The 19,241-nt window shown below is 52.0% G+C and overlaps 1 protein-coding gene across 1 annotated transcript; it reads right to left on the reverse strand.

The window, feature by feature from the left end:
- Positions 1–7,579: 7,579 nt before the first annotated feature.
- LOC129082959 (napsin-A-like) lies at positions 7,580–16,116 on the reverse strand. The gene is given in 10 exon segments (XM_054588770.1): positions 7,580–7,849; positions 8,047–8,145; positions 9,554–9,698; positions 9,865–9,987; positions 11,027–11,226; positions 11,534–11,652; positions 11,790–11,880; positions 11,882–11,914; positions 11,997–12,141; positions 15,993–16,116. Coding segments are annotated over 10 exon segments (1,224 nt in total). The 5' UTR covers positions 16,076–16,116; the 3' UTR covers positions 7,580–7,663.
- Positions 16,117–19,241: the final 3,125 nt, after the last annotated feature.

Here is a 19,241-nt window from a genome sequence, read left to right on the forward strand (position 1 = left end):
CTCCCTCTGACCAGGCCCCTGCTGGCCCCATTCCTCCAGGGTGAAGTCTACAGCCACGTCCTTGAAAGTCACAGACCCCTGCAAGGGCCAATTGTATAAAGTGGGGGGTCAGAGCCTTCCGGAACTGTGGGGCAGGAGAGGTTGTAGCTGTCTAGCCTACCACTTTCTCCCTGGACTTGACCAGACGTGAGGGAACTGAGTAAAACTGGCCGAAGCAATGTATTGGAGTGAAAAGCCTAGGCAGTCCCTAGCCCACAGGCACCTTGGTCTAAAGTAGACCAAGGCCTGCCTTTCACATGACTCTTTACTGCCATCTATTGGGAAAATATTATAACATGCCAATTATTTTAGTATATGAATTTGCCATCTGTGTGAAAACTGCCATAATAAATATACCAGCCAGTCCTGGCCGGATGGCTTACTTGGTTGGAGTGTTGTCCCATGTACCAAAACATTGAGGGTTTGATGCCTGGTCAGGGCACATACCTGGGTTGCAGGTTCAATTCCCTGTCCGGGTATGTATGGGAGGGAACAGATTGATGTTTCTCATATCAACATTTCTCTCTCTTTTACTCTCCTCACCCTTCCACCTCTCTCTAAAATCAATAAATATACTCAGGTGAAGGTTATAAGAAAAAAACAAAACTATCAGCCTGGCTGCTGTGGCTCAGTGCATTCACACTAAAGGGTTGCTGGTTCGATTCCCAGTCAGGGCACACGCCTAGGTTGCTGGCCAGGTCCCCAGGAGGGAGTGCTCGAGAGGCAACCACACACTGATGTTTGTCTACCCCTTTTTCTCCTTTCCTTTCCCTCTGTAAAGTTAAATAAAATATTTTGAAAACTATCAAGCCATTGTGTGTAAGAGCCACATATTCCCAAGTCACACTCCCTCCCAGACCCCCATTCCTGACTCCAAGAATAAGGCTCTGGTGAAACAAAATAAACCACTACCCAGTTCACTGGGGAACCAATAGGCTGTGGGCCTTACATTACCGATTGTCAGACTGTGTCATAATGTCCCAGCTCAGAGCAGCCCGCCCCACCCTCCCCACTCCCAGGCCCCCCAGCCCCAGAGCCCCTCCCACCGTAGCCTTTCTCCCAGGATTGGCAGGGGCTTCGGGCCACAGGCAGAGATGAGGATGGTCCTCTGGAGTCGACAAAGTCATCTTGGGGGACGCGGGAGCCCAGACTCGTCCGGTCCTCAGCTGCCAGGGTCCTGGTGCTCAATGCCGGGTCCTAGGTACACATCCCCAGGACAGCGGATCAGGCCTGCGTCTGCAGAGCTGGAGGAGGAGACTTGGGAAGAGAAGTGGGGTCAGTTCTGGCCTAAACAGACAGAGAGACAGACAAACACTTTCCCAAAGAAGCCTCATGACAGAGAGAGCCCTGGTTTCCAAAGAGCCAGAGGAAAGGCTCGGGACGGGAGGCCTGAGGTCCCCATTCTGAAACAGCCACCACTAGCGACCCCGTGTGTTTCCAAGACAAACAGCTACAGGCGCACCCGGGTGCACAGGCGTGCGGGCGCCGGGAGGCTGAAACCGCTGGGGGACTTCACTGTCTCCCCGCAAGTCATCATTACAAGAAGAGGAGGGTAACTTGGGAGTGGAAAAGTGGTCAAGGCCGGTGTGACCAGTGATGGGGGCTGACATCACGGGCTCCTGATCGGATGAGAAGGACACAGCGTCACTCCTAAGTTTTTCCTGCCAAAAGCTCATAACCTGAATCTAATCACGAGGAAACGCTGAGCGAATCTAAACCGGGGGACACTCCGGAGTGTGTGGTCTGTAGCCTTCAGAATTGCCAAGACCAGGAAGGTCAAAGGAAGGCCGAAGAGCTCCTCCTGTGAACGGGGACGAAAGACGCCTGACCTCCAATGCAGTGGGTGAGACGGGGTTTCTTTTGCCCTTAGGAATATTGTTGGGACACTTAGCAAACCTTGAAGAAAGCCTGTCGGTTAGCTAATAGTTCTGTATCCAGGTTAATTTCCTGACGTGATCACCGCGCTATGGATTTGGAAGGAAAATACCCTTGCTTTTAGAAAAAACACAGGGACTCTTGGGAAAGAGGGGGCCAGAGACTCAGGGAGGTGGCAGAGACCCAGAGAGAAGGCGACAGAGACACAAGGACTGAGGAGCAGGGAACCAGAGAGAGAGGAGGAGACAGAGCGCGATCAGGGTCGTGGTGGGATCCGAAAGAGGATGTGGCAGACGCAGAGATGCTCACAATAAGGACAGAGACCAAGGGCGTGACTGTGCGGAGTACGCGGGGTCGCTCAGGTCAATGCCACCTCAGGTCTACCTCTTACTAGCATTGTGACCTGGGAGAAGCCGCGGCGGTTTCTTCACCTGCCGAGTGCGGAAGGGCAAATTCTGCCCCCTGGGATCGCAGCCGTCCCGCGCTTGACCGCTGTCCTGGCAAACAGCAGGCACTCGATTCCTGAGCACTGAGACCGTCCTAGCCGCGCGGCGGGCAGGGGGTTCTGGGGCAGCCTCGCGAAAGACTTGAGGTGGCGAGGGGCACAGCCCACAGCGTCCTCCCCCGTCGCACTCCGGTCCCCGCCCCCTTCAGCCCCCGCCTCTCAGCCGGGCTCGGCCCGCACCCACCTGCTCCTGCTCGGGTCCGCCGGGTCCTGACTCACCTGTGCGCCCTCGCAGTTTGCGCAAGAGGACCAGGCCTTCCCGCTCTCTGGGTGGCCGCAGAATGCGTCTGCGCCGTCGCTGTCTCGAACAAAGAAATTCTGGTGCTTTAAGGGTCGCTTCGCAGCTGGACTACATATCCCAGGAACCACCACGGCTCCTCCCAGGCCTATGGTATATGAGGGGAATACTGGGACACAGAGTCTGGAAATGGGCCGGGCAGGAGATGAAAAAAAGGTCTAAATGCACAGGGGCTTTGTAGCTGGAGGAAACGTGGTATTTTGGAAATGTTTGGCTGTACTAGCACCGCGAATATCCCCTTTTAGTTCAGTCTTTTCACTTGCAATTTGGAAAGGCCATGAAGCTCAGTTCTGGCCAATAAAACGTGAGCAGAAGTAACGATGCCTTGCCCAGATCTGGCCCGTGAAAACCTCTCGCTTGTCCCTTGCACGGTCCCTTCCCTTCAGCTCATTCACAGGAGTGTGACCCTGGGAGTCACATGTTGCCAATGGAAGGAGTTTAGGTCCCTGAAGTGCAATCTGGAAGAAGGCCATCTCCAATCAGAAACAAGATAACAAAAAGTTATTTTTAATTAAATGGATTCATGGTGTCAGTTAAATAAATAGCAGTACATCCCACCTATGGAACGTTATAAAGCCCTGAAGTACTTATGACGACCACACGGTAACGTAGGGAAATGCTTGCAAATGAATGTTAAGAGAACAAAAAACTGCAAAGCTACGCGGCTTTCATGTGTATAAAGATGTAAAATACACGTACGTACATGAGTAAAGGCCAGATGGGCCGTTGCCAAAATGAAATAACAGCTGTCACAACACGCAGTGGGCCTTGTTAGCTTATATAACTTGCACAACCACTGTATAAAAGGGTGTCAGGCAGCCCCAAGGAGACCTGTGCACCTCCGAGGCTGGAAGACCCAACCAGGGCTGGCGGCCCCTTTTCCCACTGCCAGGCTCCCGGTGTCTGCTGTCGCCTCCACGCCCACGAACCTGGCCCTGGTTTACGCCTTGTCCTCTCTGCAAAACCTCACTCCAGTCTCATTCCAAACCTCTGGCCTCCAGGTCTCCCTAGATGTTCATCGGAAGGAGACTGTCAGATAATTGAATGTGAGTGATGCAGACCATAGCAACAACCCAGATGGTGTGCAGACTTGCAGGCGTCTCCTCAGGGGCACATTTGCTTCCTGCTGCGAATCACCGGTCTAATGTGATTAGAAAAAGTGTCACAGCCCCCCTACTAGAATGTTCTTACCAGCCCTAAGGTAATCACTCCAAACTGGAAACTCCACAAATACCCACTCACAGTTGGATGAATAAATAGTGTTATGTTTGTGCGCTGGAATGTCACCCAGCAGCGGCTGACAAGCTTTGTCTGTTAAGGGCCAGATAGAAAATATTCTCAGCTTTCTGGGTCATGCCATCTCTGCCGAGACCCTGAAGCATGTTAAACGATTGGCAATAGCAAATGAACAGCCTGACGCCATCTCAATAAAACTTTCTTTACACAAACAGGCAAGAGACTGGAATGCCCCCATCCTGGCTGCAGTTTGCCGACCCCCACGATACAAGGTGAGAATACACAGTCCTTGGCATAGACCTGTAACAGGGTGCAACTAGGCACCCCCACAAAGAGGATTTGGAATGGGGTCCAGAAATTGGTGTGTCCAAGAAAAATACAGGATATTCTAACCACCCCCCCCACCCCCCGCAAGGTGGGCTCTGTGCGGGATGGGAGACCTGGAGCAGGGCCATTGAGTTACTTTGGATGTCAATGACAGGTTAGGTTCTTACCTGACTTGGAGCAGGGCCCTTGAGAGTCATTTTGCATGTCAATGACAGCCATAAAGCTTCAGACCTCATATGCAAAGATCATTATTTTGCATATCAACAAGGCTGACCAGGAAAGTTTGCATAAGTGTAAGAGAGGATATAACAGGCCAGCAGCAACCCCTCCCCCACCCCCCAAGTAGCAGCTCCTGCGGAAGGAGTCAGGAATGGGGGTGACAGAGAGGATTCACGCTCAAGTTAGGACCCGAGGCTTTTGATGATGCAGTTTTGGGAAACAGGAAAGCAAGATGTAGCAGCCATACAGGAGGCTCCCTAGGTTACACTGCACGTGCATGAGAGCTCAGAGATGGTTCGCCCCATGCCATGGGGGGGGAACAATGCGAAGACCAGGTGGGAAGGAAAGGGGAGGAGAAAGGACTCTTGCTAGTGGGCCATGAGAATGTGCCACGTGGATTTGGATTAAGAACTGGAAATTGCGGCGACACAGCTGAGTGCTGGGAACTGTGAGGTGCTTGCCGAGCCCAGCTCTGGACTTCTATTTTCTTCTCAAGGACGATTTGCTGGTACGTAATTCTTTACCTGCATCAGCAAGAAGAACCAGGTCTCTCCCATTAACAGAACCACGCGGACACATTATGGTAGAATGGGAAGAACTACTCTGCGGTGTTACGAGGAAGGATAGTGATCCTGGGAGCCCCCCTTTTTGTGTGCATGTTCCTGGGTATGAAGCTGGCAGGGGTGTTGCCTGCGACACTGGACACCCGGCACATGCTGGAGGCCCCCAGCCTCTGGCTGGAAGCCGGTCTGACGATTCTCAGCATCGCAGCTGTTCGCGTTTCTCAGAGCCGCTGACAGTGAATCCAACGCGGCGGAAAACTTCTCAAGTTCTTGCGAGAACCACGTCTCATGGCTCCATTCCCTCCGACTCTCAAAGGCTTCAAACCAGGACATGAGTAGGGGGAAGAACAGGCACGACACCTCTGAGATGCCAAGGGAAACGCCATAAATTCCAGGCAATGAAATTCACATTCGTTTCTCATGGGAGAGCGTTGTCAACACCTCTCATTCAGGCTGCCACGCGAGTGTCCCCTCCACAGAGAAGCTGGGGCCAGAACTTCCAACTGGTGTGGGAAAGGGGACGAGGTCTAGATAACAGCCGACTGCAGACAGAAGATAAAAAGGATGGATGAAACCGAAGAAGACGGAGATCTACGGAAGAAAGGGGAGGAACCAAAGCGCTCCCGGAAGCACAGCCTCGGCCGAGGCAGTGGGCGGGGCCAATAGGAAACAGGGCGGGGTAAGGTGGGAGTCTTGGGGGCAGGGAAAGAGGTGGGGCGGGGCGAGTGGGGGGCGGGGCCAGAACTAGGCTCGGTGCCTCGGAGAGGGCTCGATGCCTCCGAGAGGGCTCGACCCCGCCTCCTAGGCTACCGTTTGGGTTGGGTGGCCTCGTGCAGGCGCGCAAGCTGGAGCACCGGCTGCGGCTGGAGGAGGTTGTTCCCGTAGGAGGGGGCGGCGCGGGGCTGCGGGCTTTCCCAGGCTGCTCGGTCCCTGGCAGGCCGTGTGGTTCCTATTGCCTGCCCACCCGTTCCCGCTCCCGTTTGTGTGTCTCTTTTTATTCCCTTTCTCTGAGAATTTGTCTGCCCTCAGCCATCTGAGACTCTGGCCCCATTCCCTAAGACTCTCTCTCTGGTTCACTGTCCCCTTGTTCTCTGAACCTGCTTCCCTCATTGAGTCTTTGCCTCCCTTCTAAGCCTCAGTAGCCACGACTACCACTGTGTCTCGATACTGCTACCCCCAGTCTCTTTCTATTGGTCTTTGTACATTTTCCTCAGGGATATGCCTTTCTGGGCCTCTGTCCCCTCTCACTAGGTCTCTGTCCCTCCTCTTCATGGCTCTGTCCGACACTGCCGCCCCCTGCCCCCAGGTTTTGTTCTCCTACTCTGGATCTCTGCCCATTCGTCTGGGTCTGTTCCCCTCCCTCTTGTTGTCTGACCTCCCTCACTGTATCTTTTCTCCCTCCTCTGTCTCTCCGCCCTCCCCCCACTGCCTTTTCTCTTTCTGCCCTTTTTCTGTCTGTCCCTTCCATGGGTCTCTATCCATACCCCCTCCCCACTTCTGAGTCTCTGTCTCCATCTCTCTGGGTCTCTGCTCGCACTTTTTGGGGACTCTGTCCTGCTGTCCTTCAGTCTCTGCTACTGTTTCTGGATCGCTGGTTCTCTGTCCATTTCTCTCAGGCTCTACCTCCTGCCCACATGCCCACATTCTCCCTTCTGACCCCCGTCCTGGCCAGGTCTCCAGGCTGCGTCACTGCAGAGTTGTTCTGCAGACCAGAGAGGTAGTTGTCGTCACCCCTCAGACCCTGGGCTCCCCACTGTCCCTGATTCAGGATCCTCCGGTAGTCCTCAAGCCCCCGACGGGACCCAGGAGGACAGAGAGAAGACATCAGAGATTCCTACTCCTCTCTGTCCCGAAGTCTGCTTGGTTCCCTGCGCTTTCTATTCCTCCCCTGTACTCACCCCTAGTGAAGCCGGGCAAGGATGGGGAAAATCCGGGGCTGGCGATGGAGGGGAGGGGTGGCCCATCTCTGGGCAGCAAAAGGCTGAGGGGTGAGCGACATCATCGCCGGAAGAGGGACAGCACAGCTCCCCCCAACCCGGGGGCTTCAGGCCCCGCCTTAATGACGGACCCAGGTGTCCCAGACCCAAGAAGAGAGTGAAGGGACAGGAGATGAGGTCTGCGGGAATGATATTGCCTCCCCTCAGAACGAGAATTGGAAAACGCTTAACGATTTAAGCCAACTGATATCTCCACCTGTCAGTGCCATCGCAAACTGTCGCGTCCCACCTTGGGTCTGTGCCCGCCACCAGCCGGCCGCGAACACGCCGTGCACTACAATGTCCATGATGCTCCGCCGGCCGGGTGCCTTTGACAAGAGGCAGTGTAGGCGTAGGGCTTCAGGGGATTTGTAGTATAGGACACGGACACAAATTTGAGCTCAGAAGGAGCGATACCATCATCCTTCCTTTAACTACAGAGATCCAGACGCAAGCTTTTCTTTCCAAAAATCACCCACATAAAAAGAAAAAGAAACTACCTAGGTAGGATCAATGGAAATCGCTAAATTTTACTGAGTAATGGGGCCTCGGCTATCCGGTGCGCATGCGTCTAACCAGGGCTTCAAACAGAGAATTGCGCCTGTGCGGATCCACCAGCTCACTGTCACACACCGGGAGGACGAGCGCGCGCCAGCCCGACTCGGGCACCTTCTTTCAGGTTCCCGCGGTCGAAGACCGCCACATAGTTGCGCAGGAAGACATCGCCGAGGATCCAGAAGGGCCCTTCGGGTGGAGGCATGTCCAGAGCCCCGAAACCAGAGAAGCAGAAGGGGACACCACGCAGAGTAACCTGCAAGGTGACAAGCCGAGCAACTGGGTGTCACGCCCACGAAGTTCGCTTCTTCCCTGGAGCCAAAGCTTCGCCCAGCCCACTACCCCGGGCACAAAAATTGTTTCTGTGGCCTCTGCTCGGTCCTTGTGAGTCTGAGTTCTCACTCCCAGCCCCACTTACCACGCCACTCTGACGTCTTTATGAGAGCTGCTTACCTGGATGACATAGTCCTGGGCCGTGAGGTTAAACCACACCCCTCCAAGGTTAAAGGAGATGGGAGGGAGCGTTGAGATTTTTGAGCACCGGATCATGCGCTGAGGGAGAAGAGAAAGGAGTGGACATGAGGGACTCCCGCTCTGCTCCAGTTCTTTGCGCGGCTCCCCAGTGCCATACCTCACTCGGTAGCTAGTGGTCAGAGCCTTGTGTGTCTGGCCCTGCTGCCCTCTCTAGCCCTCACATCTCGCCTTTCACCCTGTATAATTGTCGCCACTTCCCTTTGGCTCCCATTTGATCAGACCATTTCCTCTAATTGTAGATCAAAAACTGGTGGCTTGTTTTGGGGAGTTTAATTTGTCGGACACTGTATCTGAAGTGTTTTTAAAATTTATTACCAGCTGTGTGCCATGGTGGTATAGGTTGTATCCTGTCGCGTCTGCTGCTGTGCAGCCTTATACGAGTTACTTAACCTCTCTCTGCCTCAGTTTCCTGTCTGAAAAAGTAGATAATACTTCATAGGGATGTTGTGTGAGAAAGAAATGTGTTAGCGTGGGGAAAGGACTGACACATAGTAGGTGCTGTTATTATTTACAGACAAATGGCTTTCAAATAATCTTTTCAGTTTCATCCAACACACCAGAAGATCTGCCTGTCTGCACAAGAAGCTATAGTTGCCTGGAGCTGAGTAGCTGAAAGCTGCCTTTTAAGACTGATGGGGTGTGTGCTCTCCAGGTTACCTCAATCCCCACCACTCCCAAGGTCCTAGCGATACAATGGAAGGCCGCTATTAATAACCCAGGAAGTTTATCTTCCTGAAAACCAATAGTCATGACCTTGTTGGGAAGGCAAGGAGTGGTGAGAACAGGGTTGCGTTAGAGAGTGTACAACACTCTGGACAGAGAAGGTGGTAACGGCAACAACACGCAGGCATGAAAGCATCGTTGAAGCACCTTAAATGGATAATGGCTGCAACCCTCACAACCCACCTAAGAGGCGAGTATTAGTAACCCTGTTTTAGAGATTAGGAAACTGAGGCCAAGGAATGTTAAGTGCCTTGTCCGACATAGCCAGCCAGTAAATGGCAGAGCTGGATTCCAACCTGGCAACCCACGGCCATAACCACTGATCTGCCTGGTTCCTGTGGCTCATTACAGGCCTACTTACATACGTCTTGGGCATTTGACTTAGAAGCCCAGGAACAGAGTTTACTTTACTCTCTGAGAGGCGCCAAAGAGCACAGCAATGGAGTTAGAAATTCAGACCCAGAAGGACCCTGCGTCATCATCTCCTCCCATCCACTGAGTCACTCAGTGTAGACACTTGGGGGGGGGGGTGTGCTTGCTTCCACTTCCCTGAGCCGCTCACAAGATCCAGTGCCTTCTGCCCTAGAATACCTCCTGGCCACCCAGTTCCCACCCTCGGACCCTAGCATCCTGCCCAGGTTCTGCCATTTAACCCCCATCAGCCTCCCGTGCCTACCCCCCACCCCGGACACTGGGTCCTCACCTCCCCCCCCAACAGGGGAAATCCCCCGACGGCTTTATGCAGGGCCTGGATCTCCTCGGTGGGTCCCGTGATGAGAGATGTGCCTGTGTCCAGAATGGCAGCACAGCCCTGGGCACAGAGAGTCAGTCCTGTGCCCACCTTCACACTGATTTAGAAGGGAGCAGTCGTTAGAAGCAGTGTCCTAGGAGTCCAGGTCCCCAGCCCCTCCTCCCTGAGACCCAGGAGCTTAGGCCCCCAGTGCCCTTCCGGCCAGGACACTGGACATAAGTCTCCGGCCCACTCCTGCCGACCTAGGAGGCCAGGTCCCTCACCGCTCCATGTGGATCTGCCAATAGGCAGGGACCGTGACTGGCACGTAGGTGAGGGGCGGGATGTAGTGTGCTGGGTCCGAGCCACCCAGGACGAGCTCTCCTCCATCAACCACGGCAGGGTCCCTGCAGAGATAGAATGCTGTCAGTGTCACCAGAGTTTGTCCTCTCAGCACTGGGAGTGGCCAAGGAAGAGGCTTCCTGCCCATGGGTCGGTTTCTCGATGGGGCAGTGGGATGCAGGCAGGGCCTAGGTGTTGGGACTGGAAGCGAGGCAAGAAGCGCAAAGAAATGCAGCTTTTCTTGGTGGAGATTAGGGTTTTATGGTTTGGGGGGCTTGTGGGAGTGGGACTTCCTCGTTTGGCTGTGGAAGGTAGGACTTTGGTGGGTAAATTTTTAAAGAGTTCACTTGAGCCAAAACTGATGAGTAGGCCAGAGAGCAAGATCTCAGATGTTCCTTCTGGGGAGAAGTTTAGGTGGAGCACTGGGGTTTCTGACTTGGCTCTGGAAGGTGTGATTGTGTAGGAGTGGGGCGGCCTCCCAGTGGATGGGGAGACTTTTTGAAGTGCATGTCTTGCAGTTCAGAGGCCACAGGCTTCGTGGCTTGGCTGAGAGTGGTGGGAATAGGGGGGATCTACTATGAGGTGGGTGGGGCTTCCTGAGTAGGCTGGACGCCAGAAGAACTGAATGGGCACGACTTCCTGCCTGTGGGGCATGGGCCTCAGGAGGGGTGGCGGTGGGACTTGCCGAACCTAAAGCTGAGCTTCCTAAAAGGTGAGTGGATCTTGGATTAAAATGGGCAACTCCCGACTTCTGGTGTTTTTTCAAGTGGAATTTGGGCTTTCTTTATAGCAAAGAGGGATTCTTGATGAGCATTTGATGGGGTACAGCATGGAATTCCCTGATCTGAGTTGGAAACAGAATTTTTAAACTGATGGTGGTGAGCTTCTTTAGTATACCCGAAGGTGTTGTTTAGTGAGAGGGACTTATAATAGGGTTCAGGTGTTTCTTATATTGGGTAGGTCAACTTCCTGAGTTGGGTGGGTGATTTCCTAAACAGAGAGGCGCTTGATGACTTCCTGAATGGAGGGTGGGACTTCCTGAAGGCTGGCAGAGCTTCCTCCTTGGGGCTAGGACTCACGGGAAGGTAGACCATCCCCCACTACCTGTTGAGGTAGAAGGAGAAGACAGGCTTATCCAGTAGACCTTGGTCCACCAGAGCATCCAGTGGGGGCCGAACTCCATCCACCGCCAGAATGGGGAAGCCGAGGCCCAGTATCCCATCAAAGTGGGCAAACGTGAAGACCAGGCTGGGCTCCCACAAAGCCTCCCCGAAAATCACTGATGCGCCCTTGATTCCTCCAATCTATGGGAAGATTCAAACGGGGTCAGTTACTTCTGGAAGGACATTTCCTACATGTCATTGAGAGGTCCCCAACCAAGGCCTGAATCCCAGGACTGGAGACATCTGGAAACAGCTCCCACTGCCTAGGAAGCGTCCCCTCTCCACTAGGGATGCCAGCCCCCTTCCCCAGGAAACCCGCCTCCACGCATGGGAAGCTCTGCCCATTGGCCCAGGGCGCTCAGCCTCCTCAAGCCCCTTCCTAAGCCAGATCATTTGAGACATTGGGTTCTCTCAGGGGTTAGCCTTCCTGGGGTCAGAGGTCACCCACAGTCAGCTTGTCCTCGCTCAGGATGCCGCTGAGCCGCCCAGTTCCATATTGAATGGCAAACCTCGTCCCATTGGGCTTGAAGGTGCTGGAGGCTTTGGAGTCGAAGCGATGGTGGAACCCTAGGTCAGAAGGTCAGGGAGCTGTCACTGGGGGAGCAGAGTCTCCCTTGGGCACCTCAGAGTCGCTTGGGAAGCTAAGGTCTAGCCACCCTCCCCCTTCAGCCCCTCACGGCCTTACTGTCCCCATGAAAGCTCACAGCAGGGCGGACTGAAGAAGAGGCATCTCTTGGACGGGACCCAGAGATTGGAGGAGCCAGTGTCAAAGACGACAGAGAAGTTTTGAGGGGGGTGTCCCCAGCCCAATTGTCCCATAATACTGGGCCTGATATCAAAAAAAGGAGAGAGTGAATGAAGAGCTTAATTTAAGGGCCAGAGGACGGGGGCTTTGTGGGGCTGTCACTCACATTCATGAAGTTGGAGAGAGGCACAAAGGTGGAATTGCCCCCAGGGGATGGGGTCCCCAACCTGAGCGGCTCTTTTGGGTTCCCCCATCCCCTCAGTGGGTTCAGGGTCCTGCTTCCCGTGTAGACCTCTCGGCGAAGCGGGATCCTGTGGAGAGGAGAATACTGACAGCTGGGGGCCACCTTCCTCTGGACCCTCTATCACAGTCTTTCCCAAAGAGAACATCATGACAAAGCAAACATCCTCGTGGCCCTACATGCAGGACCAGTCGTTACGAGAAGCCCTAAAATGACGGCCTTCCAGGAAGCCCCACAAACACCTACCAGACCATGGTGACAAATTTCCCCAAGACTCTACAGGAGCAAACCAACTGAGACAGACTTTCCCCGAAAGCTTTCAGGAAGAGACCTTCCAAATAGCCCAGGGAACGGGTACTTGCAGTTTTCCAAAGACCCTCACATAAAGGTAGCCTTTGCAAAAAGCTTTAGTTCGTGAAGTAGGAGACTATTTTCCCCATCATGGGGGATGAAATAGAATCATCAAGTCCTAATTTCATACACTAAAATACAGTCCAGATATATCAGAGACTGATGGGAAATGTAAAATTGTCAGAGCACTGGAAGGACGGAAGATGTTGAACTAACCCTGGGAAGAGGACGGCTTTCCTAAGCGCGATACCGAGGTCAGAAATGTTGGGAATATTGATGAGTGTAACTCAGATTGTAAACCTCTATGTTCCTTCCCCCCAACACAGAACACTGTAAATAAAGGTAAAGGACAAAAAAAAAAATCTAGGGGAAATAATAATGAGCTATATGTCAAAGAGTTAATATCTTATATGTAAAGAGCTGCTACAAAGCAATAAGACAATCCAGTGTTGGGAGGCAGTTTATCTCATTTTCGTAGAGGCAAGTCTTTGTGCAGACTGGCTTCTCTAGGTTTTTGTATATATGTACGTATGTACGTATGTATGTATTTTTAGATAGAGGGGAAGGGAGAGAGAAAGAGGGAGAAACAACAATGTGTGGTTGCCTCTTGTGCGCCCCGCACTGGGGACCTGGCCCACAGCCCAGGCATGTGCTGTGACTGGGAAACGAACCAGTGACCCTTCAGTTTGCAGGCTGGTATTCAATTCACCTGGACACACCAGTGAGGGCTAGGTTTTTTTTTAAGTGAACAGCCTTGGAGGAGAGTTAGTCCTCCCTCTGACCCCACAGCCCTGGACCAAAGAGGAGGTAGGTTTATGATCCATTATAAAAGTATTCAAGTTCTGCCCTAACTGGTGTTGCTCAGTGAGTTGCACCCTGGCCTAAGAACTGAAAGGTCTAGAAATGGATCAATAAAATTAAAAAAATAAAAATAATTCAAGTTCCCTAAATTTAGGGTTCCTCTCCTGTAATGCATCTCACTGCATGTGCAGCTATCGCTTGGCTCTGTCTGCTTCACCCTGTGGGAACTGGGGCTCAGAAAACTGACACAGCCCTGGCTGGTGTGTCTCAGTGGGTTGAGGGCCGGCCTGCGAACCAATGACGTCACTGGTTTGATTCCCAGTCAGGGCACAGGCCTGGGTTGTGGGCCAGGTCCCCAGTAGGGGGCGTATGAGAGGTGACCACACATTGATGATTCCCTCTCTTTTTCCCTCCCTTCCCCTCTGTCTAAAAATAAATAAATAATATATTTTTAAAAAAACCCACAAAACAGACACAAATGCTGATGTTCTGGCTACTGTTGCTGCCGGGAATAACAAACTGTCTTTTGTCTCTCACTTGGGAGTCTCCTGTCTTCTACAAGCAGCCATGAAGCTGTATCAAGCTAACTTCACAGTTCTTGACATTCAGTAGGGAAACGGGCAAAGGCCATAAGCAGGTGATTTGCGAAAAAAGTATAAACAGCTTGTAACACACAGAAAGCTGTCCAACCCCAGTAGTCATCAAAAAAACAAAGACAAAAACAAAGGACAAGAGTGAGAAACCCCTTCTCACTGTGCAGATCGGCAAAGAACTACAAATACTCACTGTTGACTAAGGGGTGCAGATGGATACAGACTTTGTGGATGTGGCTTGGTAACATATCATGGGCCTTAAACTTGACACACCTTTAAATCCAAGTCAATTTCAGTCCTAGAAATTTCATCTGTAGGAGCTCATGGGACAAGTGCGCAAAGGTGTTTATGAGGATGTGTCTAACTTCGAGAACTGGAAACCACCACTGAGTACAGCTCTGCCCTGCTAGGGAGCATGTATAAAATGGAAGCCAAGCAAACGCTAAAAAGGAGAAAGCTCTACGTCAGTGGTTCTGAAACGGGGGCGTAAAGTGGAATCACTCAGAGCAGGGGTTGGGGGATGGCAGGCTGATTTCTAAAGGCTTCCCAGGCCAGCTGCCTCTGTTGCTGCCCCTCAATCCTGTCAGCAGAGCATGAAAGCAGCCCTAGAAAACATGTCCATGAATTGCAAAAACAGGTGCCAGGCTGGCCCTGGCCAGGTAGCTCAGTGCGTTAGAGTGTCCTCCCAATACACCAAGGTTGTGGGTTCAATCCCTGGTCAGGGCACATACCAGAATCTACCAGTGAATGCATAAATAGGTAGAATAACAAATCGATGTTTCTCTTTCATTTCCTCTCTCTCTGAAAATCAATACATTTAAAGAAATTATAATAAATAAAAAAAAACACAACAGTGTGGCTCAGTAGATTGAGTGCCAGCCTATGTAGTGAAAGTTTGCTGGTTTGACTCCCGGTCAGGGCGCATGCCTGGGTTGCAGGCCAGGTTTCCATTTGGGGGTGTGGGAGAGGAAGCCGATCCATGTTTCTCTCACACATCATTGATGTTTCTCTTCCTCTCTTCCTCTTGCTCTAACCATAAATAAACTCTCGAAAAGAAAAATAGTTGGCAGGCTGGACTTGACCCTTGAGCTGAGTGTTTGTTCCCAGTACTTGGTTTCTGATGGAGTAGATCTGAGGCCTTAGAATTTGCATTTATTTATTTTTTAAAAGGTTTTATTTCTTTATTGTTAGGAAGGGGAAGGGACAGAGAAAGAGAGGGAGAGAAACATCATTGTGCGGTTGCCACTCTTGCATTCCCTACAGGGGACCTGGCCTGCAACCCAGGCATGTGCCCTGACTGGGAATTGAACCAGCGATCCTTTGGTTTGCAGGCTGGTGCTCAATCTACTGAGCCACACCAGCCAGGGCAAATTTGCACTTCGAAGGAGTTCCCAGGGTCCTGCGTTGCTTAGTTCTGAGGGGCTTGTTGCAGACCTGGGAAATAACCGCCACGGTATTTTAGGTAACGCATTCAGGTCAGCAAATCTCATGTGCAGTTCTATTTTATGTTTTTTGGACCTGCTTGTGGCCACTTCTTTGAGCCCTGACTCCCACTCTCAGCTCTGCCTCCTCCCCTCCACCACTCGTCTTTGAGAGGCTCAGGAATGTGAAGTGGGGACGACATTTCCTGGAAGACTGTGCCCCCTTCCCCCATCTAGAGTTCCAGCCCATCCGGAGAGGACAGGAAGGCAGAGGTTGGGGGAGGCACCGGCCAGGTGAGGGGAGCGGCCCTGGGGTGCGTCCCCAAAGCTGGGCTGACTGAGACCTAAACAGTTTGGAAGATGCGCATCTGGGGGAGTTGCAGTTTATATGTCACAGACTTGGGTCTCCAAGATCTGTTGGTGGGCAGAGGAATGTCCCATGTCTGGAGACCCCAGTACCAGATCATCAGAGCTCAGGCGGGGGCCCCCTGGGTCCTCCCAATCATATAGGGAGAGGAGGGGGAGTGGTCCCCAATCAAAGGTTTGGGGGCTGGAGGATCTTCGACTAAAAGGGCTGCGGTCTAGAAGTTAGCAGGGTGACCTCAGGGCTGAGGACCCAGTTTGGAGTCCCCAAAGCGAAGCAGCCATGGGTCCTGGGGCGCCAGGGTGGACAGTCAATGAGCTGGGAGCCCCGGACTGGAAGGGCAAGAAGGGGAGAGTGGGTCCCAGACTAGCGGGGTGGGGGTCCCCAGTACCGGATCAGCGTGGCCCCGGCGGTCTGCACGGTCAACAGCAGCAGCAGCAGCAGCAGCAGCAGCAGCAGAGGTGGCGGAGACATCTCTAGGCACCCGGGTGAGGGCCCAGGCGTCCTGCAGCTCCGTTTTCCATCCGCCCCCCGCCCCCGTCCCTGCCCCCCCGAGGCTCCGCCCTGTTCACCGCCTACCTCCGTGTCTCTAAGGGGACCGCGACCTGAACTCTCGGTATGTGACACGGGGGCAGGGGGCAGAGGGAAGCGAGTGGTATTTTTGAGCGGATGCGCGGAGTATTTTGGAGCGTTGCAGAAGTATTACCCCGTGTCACTGTCGCGCTCCACTCCCAACCTCAGCGCTGGCGATGGCGGGGGTCTCCTGCGCCCCAAGCCCCCATGTTTCAGCCTGTGTCGCTTTTACTTATAACTTCCACTTCTTTTTTTCTCAGACTCATTAACCACAAGAGTTTCTTGAGTGAAGGGATGGGCGGGTTGGTGCAAGGGCTGCGGGGAGGGAGAGCGCGCCAGGCTACACGCCCTCCTTCCGGTATTAAGTGGCACCTGGAGAATGTCAGGGCCCCCACTCCGTGTTTTTTTGGGAAAACACTGAACCGCAAATAAAAATCGCCCATAGCCCCACCACCACGGAAATAGCACGGCCCTGGATGGGGAGCTCAGTTGGCTAGATCATCGGCTCCATGAGCCAAGGTTGCAGGTTTGATCCCCTGTCAGGGCACATACAAAAATCAACCGATGATGCATAAAAAAATGTAACGACAAATCCATCTCTCTCTCCCCTCCCCTTTCTGTAAAATCAATAAATAAAAATTAAAAATAAAGAAAAAGCATTAAAGTACTTCACAGTAACTATGTCGCCAGGCCCACTCCCTTTATTCCCTGAGGAAGCTTCTCAAAAATTAATGGGCATCAGAAAACCTGGGTAAAATGCAGATTCCTGGGCACGACTCTCAGAGATTCGATTCCAAAGGCCTGAGATCAAGCCCAAGAATCTGCATTTTTCAACAAACCCGCTGATCAGGGGTCCACAAGCATTTGTGAGAAAATCTATTTGATCTTTTTGCTTTTCCGGCTTAGATTTACATGTCAATATCAGTGGGCACTTTTATTTAAGTAAAGATAAGACATTGATCAGGAATTTTTTTTTTTCATTTAACCATATACCTTGGACTTTTAAAAAAAAAATTACATGTAACTTCCATATTTACATCTGAAATGCATCCCCTCACAGGCTCCGCTGGGTGAGAACAGGCACAGCGAAGGCAGAAGTTTATTTTCACCAGCGACTGAGGGAGAAAGAGCAAGGGAGTTAACGTTATGTGCAGAAGGACAGGGTTATGGTGGTCGACCACAGAATCTATGCTTCTGAAGAAGGAAGAGAGGCCCTGGCTCGTGTGGCTCAGTGAATTGAGTGCCGACCTGCGAACCAAAGGGTCACCTGCCTCTTCAGATTCCCAGTCAGGGCACAGGCCTGGGTTGCAGGCCAGGTCTCTAGGAGTGGGTGTGTGAGAGGCAACCACACATTGACGTTTCCCTCCCTCTCTCTCCCTCCCTTCCCCTCTCTGAAAATAAGTAAAATGTTTAAAAAAAAAAAAAAAAAAAGAGGAAGAGAGGACATGAGGGAGGCAAAGGACACAGAAAAAAATGAGTTGGATCAAAGGATAAGAGGTGCCAATGGCATTACAGAATTGAAAGGCCTGCCCTGGCCGGCGTAGCTCAGTTGGTTAGAGCATGGTCCCCAAATGCCAAGGCTATGGGTTCCTTCCCCAGTTGGGGCACATACAAGGATCATCCAATGAATACATAAATAAGTGGAACAACAAATCTTTCTCCCTCCCTCCCTCCCTCCCTCTCCCTCTCAACATCTCTCTTTCTATCAGTCCCTCCTTCCCTCTCTCTAAAATCATTAAGTAAATAAAAACTTAATTAAAAAAAAGAACTGAAAGCCCTCACATGATTTGGTCCCACGCCCTCTCTGATGTCACCTCTTCCCTCTCTGCCTGGCTCACTCCGATTTAGCCACGTTGGACTCGTTGCTAGTCCTCAGCCGCCCAGACAGGCCCCTGCCTCAGACCATCTTACAGGTTGTCCTGCCTAAGTGTTTTCCCTCCCGAATATTTCCAGTCTCCTTTGTTCTAATTTTCAGAATATTTTCTCCATTTATTTTTAGTTTTTTTAAAGATCTTATTTCTTTGGAGAAGGGGAGGGAGAGAGGCAGACAAACACCCATGTGTGGTTGTCTCTCCCACACCCTCTACTGAGGACCCAGACTGCAACCCAGGCACGTGCCCTGGCCCAAATTGAACTGGCGACCTTTCTTTCGGGTTGCAGGACGACACCCAACCCACTGAGCCACACCAGTCAGGGTTACCCTGGTCTATTTTTCTTGTTGTTGTTGTTGTTTAAAGCTATTTTTTCATAGACTCAAGGCTTTCTAACGTTTTATTGACTCTACGTTGTCGATTGTAAGCCATGGGCATGTTAGAGTCCGTGGTAGCGCCTACACTGGTACTTTACTTACTACCTTTGCTGCCTGTTCCCCATTAGAATCTAATCCCCACCGGGGCAGAGATCTTGGTCGGCTCCACGTGCCCGTGTTCCCAGCGCCTAGGACGGTGCCTGGCGTCTAGTAAGTGCTGGACAAATACTTGTAACAACCCACTCTGAGCACCAGCGGGGGCCTTCCCTGACCCAGCCGGCACCGAGCTGGTTTCCCTGGCGGGCCTTTCACCACATCTTCCCCTCCTCTGTCTCAACATTTGTAATACTCCCATCTTTTTTTTAACTTACTGATTTGAGAAACATTGATTTATGTTTATTTACGCGTTCCACTTATTTACGTATTCATTGGCCGCTTCTTGTACGTGTTCTAATTAGAGACCGAACGCGCAACCTTGGCTCTCAGGCCAGCGCTCTAATCAACTGAACTACCGCACCTGGGCGAAGCACTCTCACCTGGATCTTTCAGAATCCACCCGCCCAGCCTGCAGGTTCCCAAATGGCCACATGGTGGTGCTGTGGGCCTATTTTCCAGCCACGATTGGCTTTTCTGGCGCCACTCCCGCATCCCTTGTCTGTATCCTTTTTTCTTCTGAGTCCTAGTCGACTTACTCAAATTTTATGAACCATATTCCTAACAGCTGGAAATGTGAAGATTTGTGATTACTCCCTATTGAGTACGGGGAATATATTTTCTGATAGCTTATTTTACATGAATTCTGATAATAATTACATTAGT

The sequence above is a fragment of the Pteronotus mesoamericanus genome, unplaced genomic scaffold, assembly GCF_021234165.1.
Source record: "Pteronotus mesoamericanus isolate MK-2021 breed Mesoamerican mustached bat unplaced genomic scaffold, CSHL_Meso_final scaffold_137, whole genome shotgun sequence".
NCBI lineage: Eukaryota > Metazoa > Chordata > Mammalia > Chiroptera > Mormoopidae > Pteronotus > Pteronotus mesoamericanus.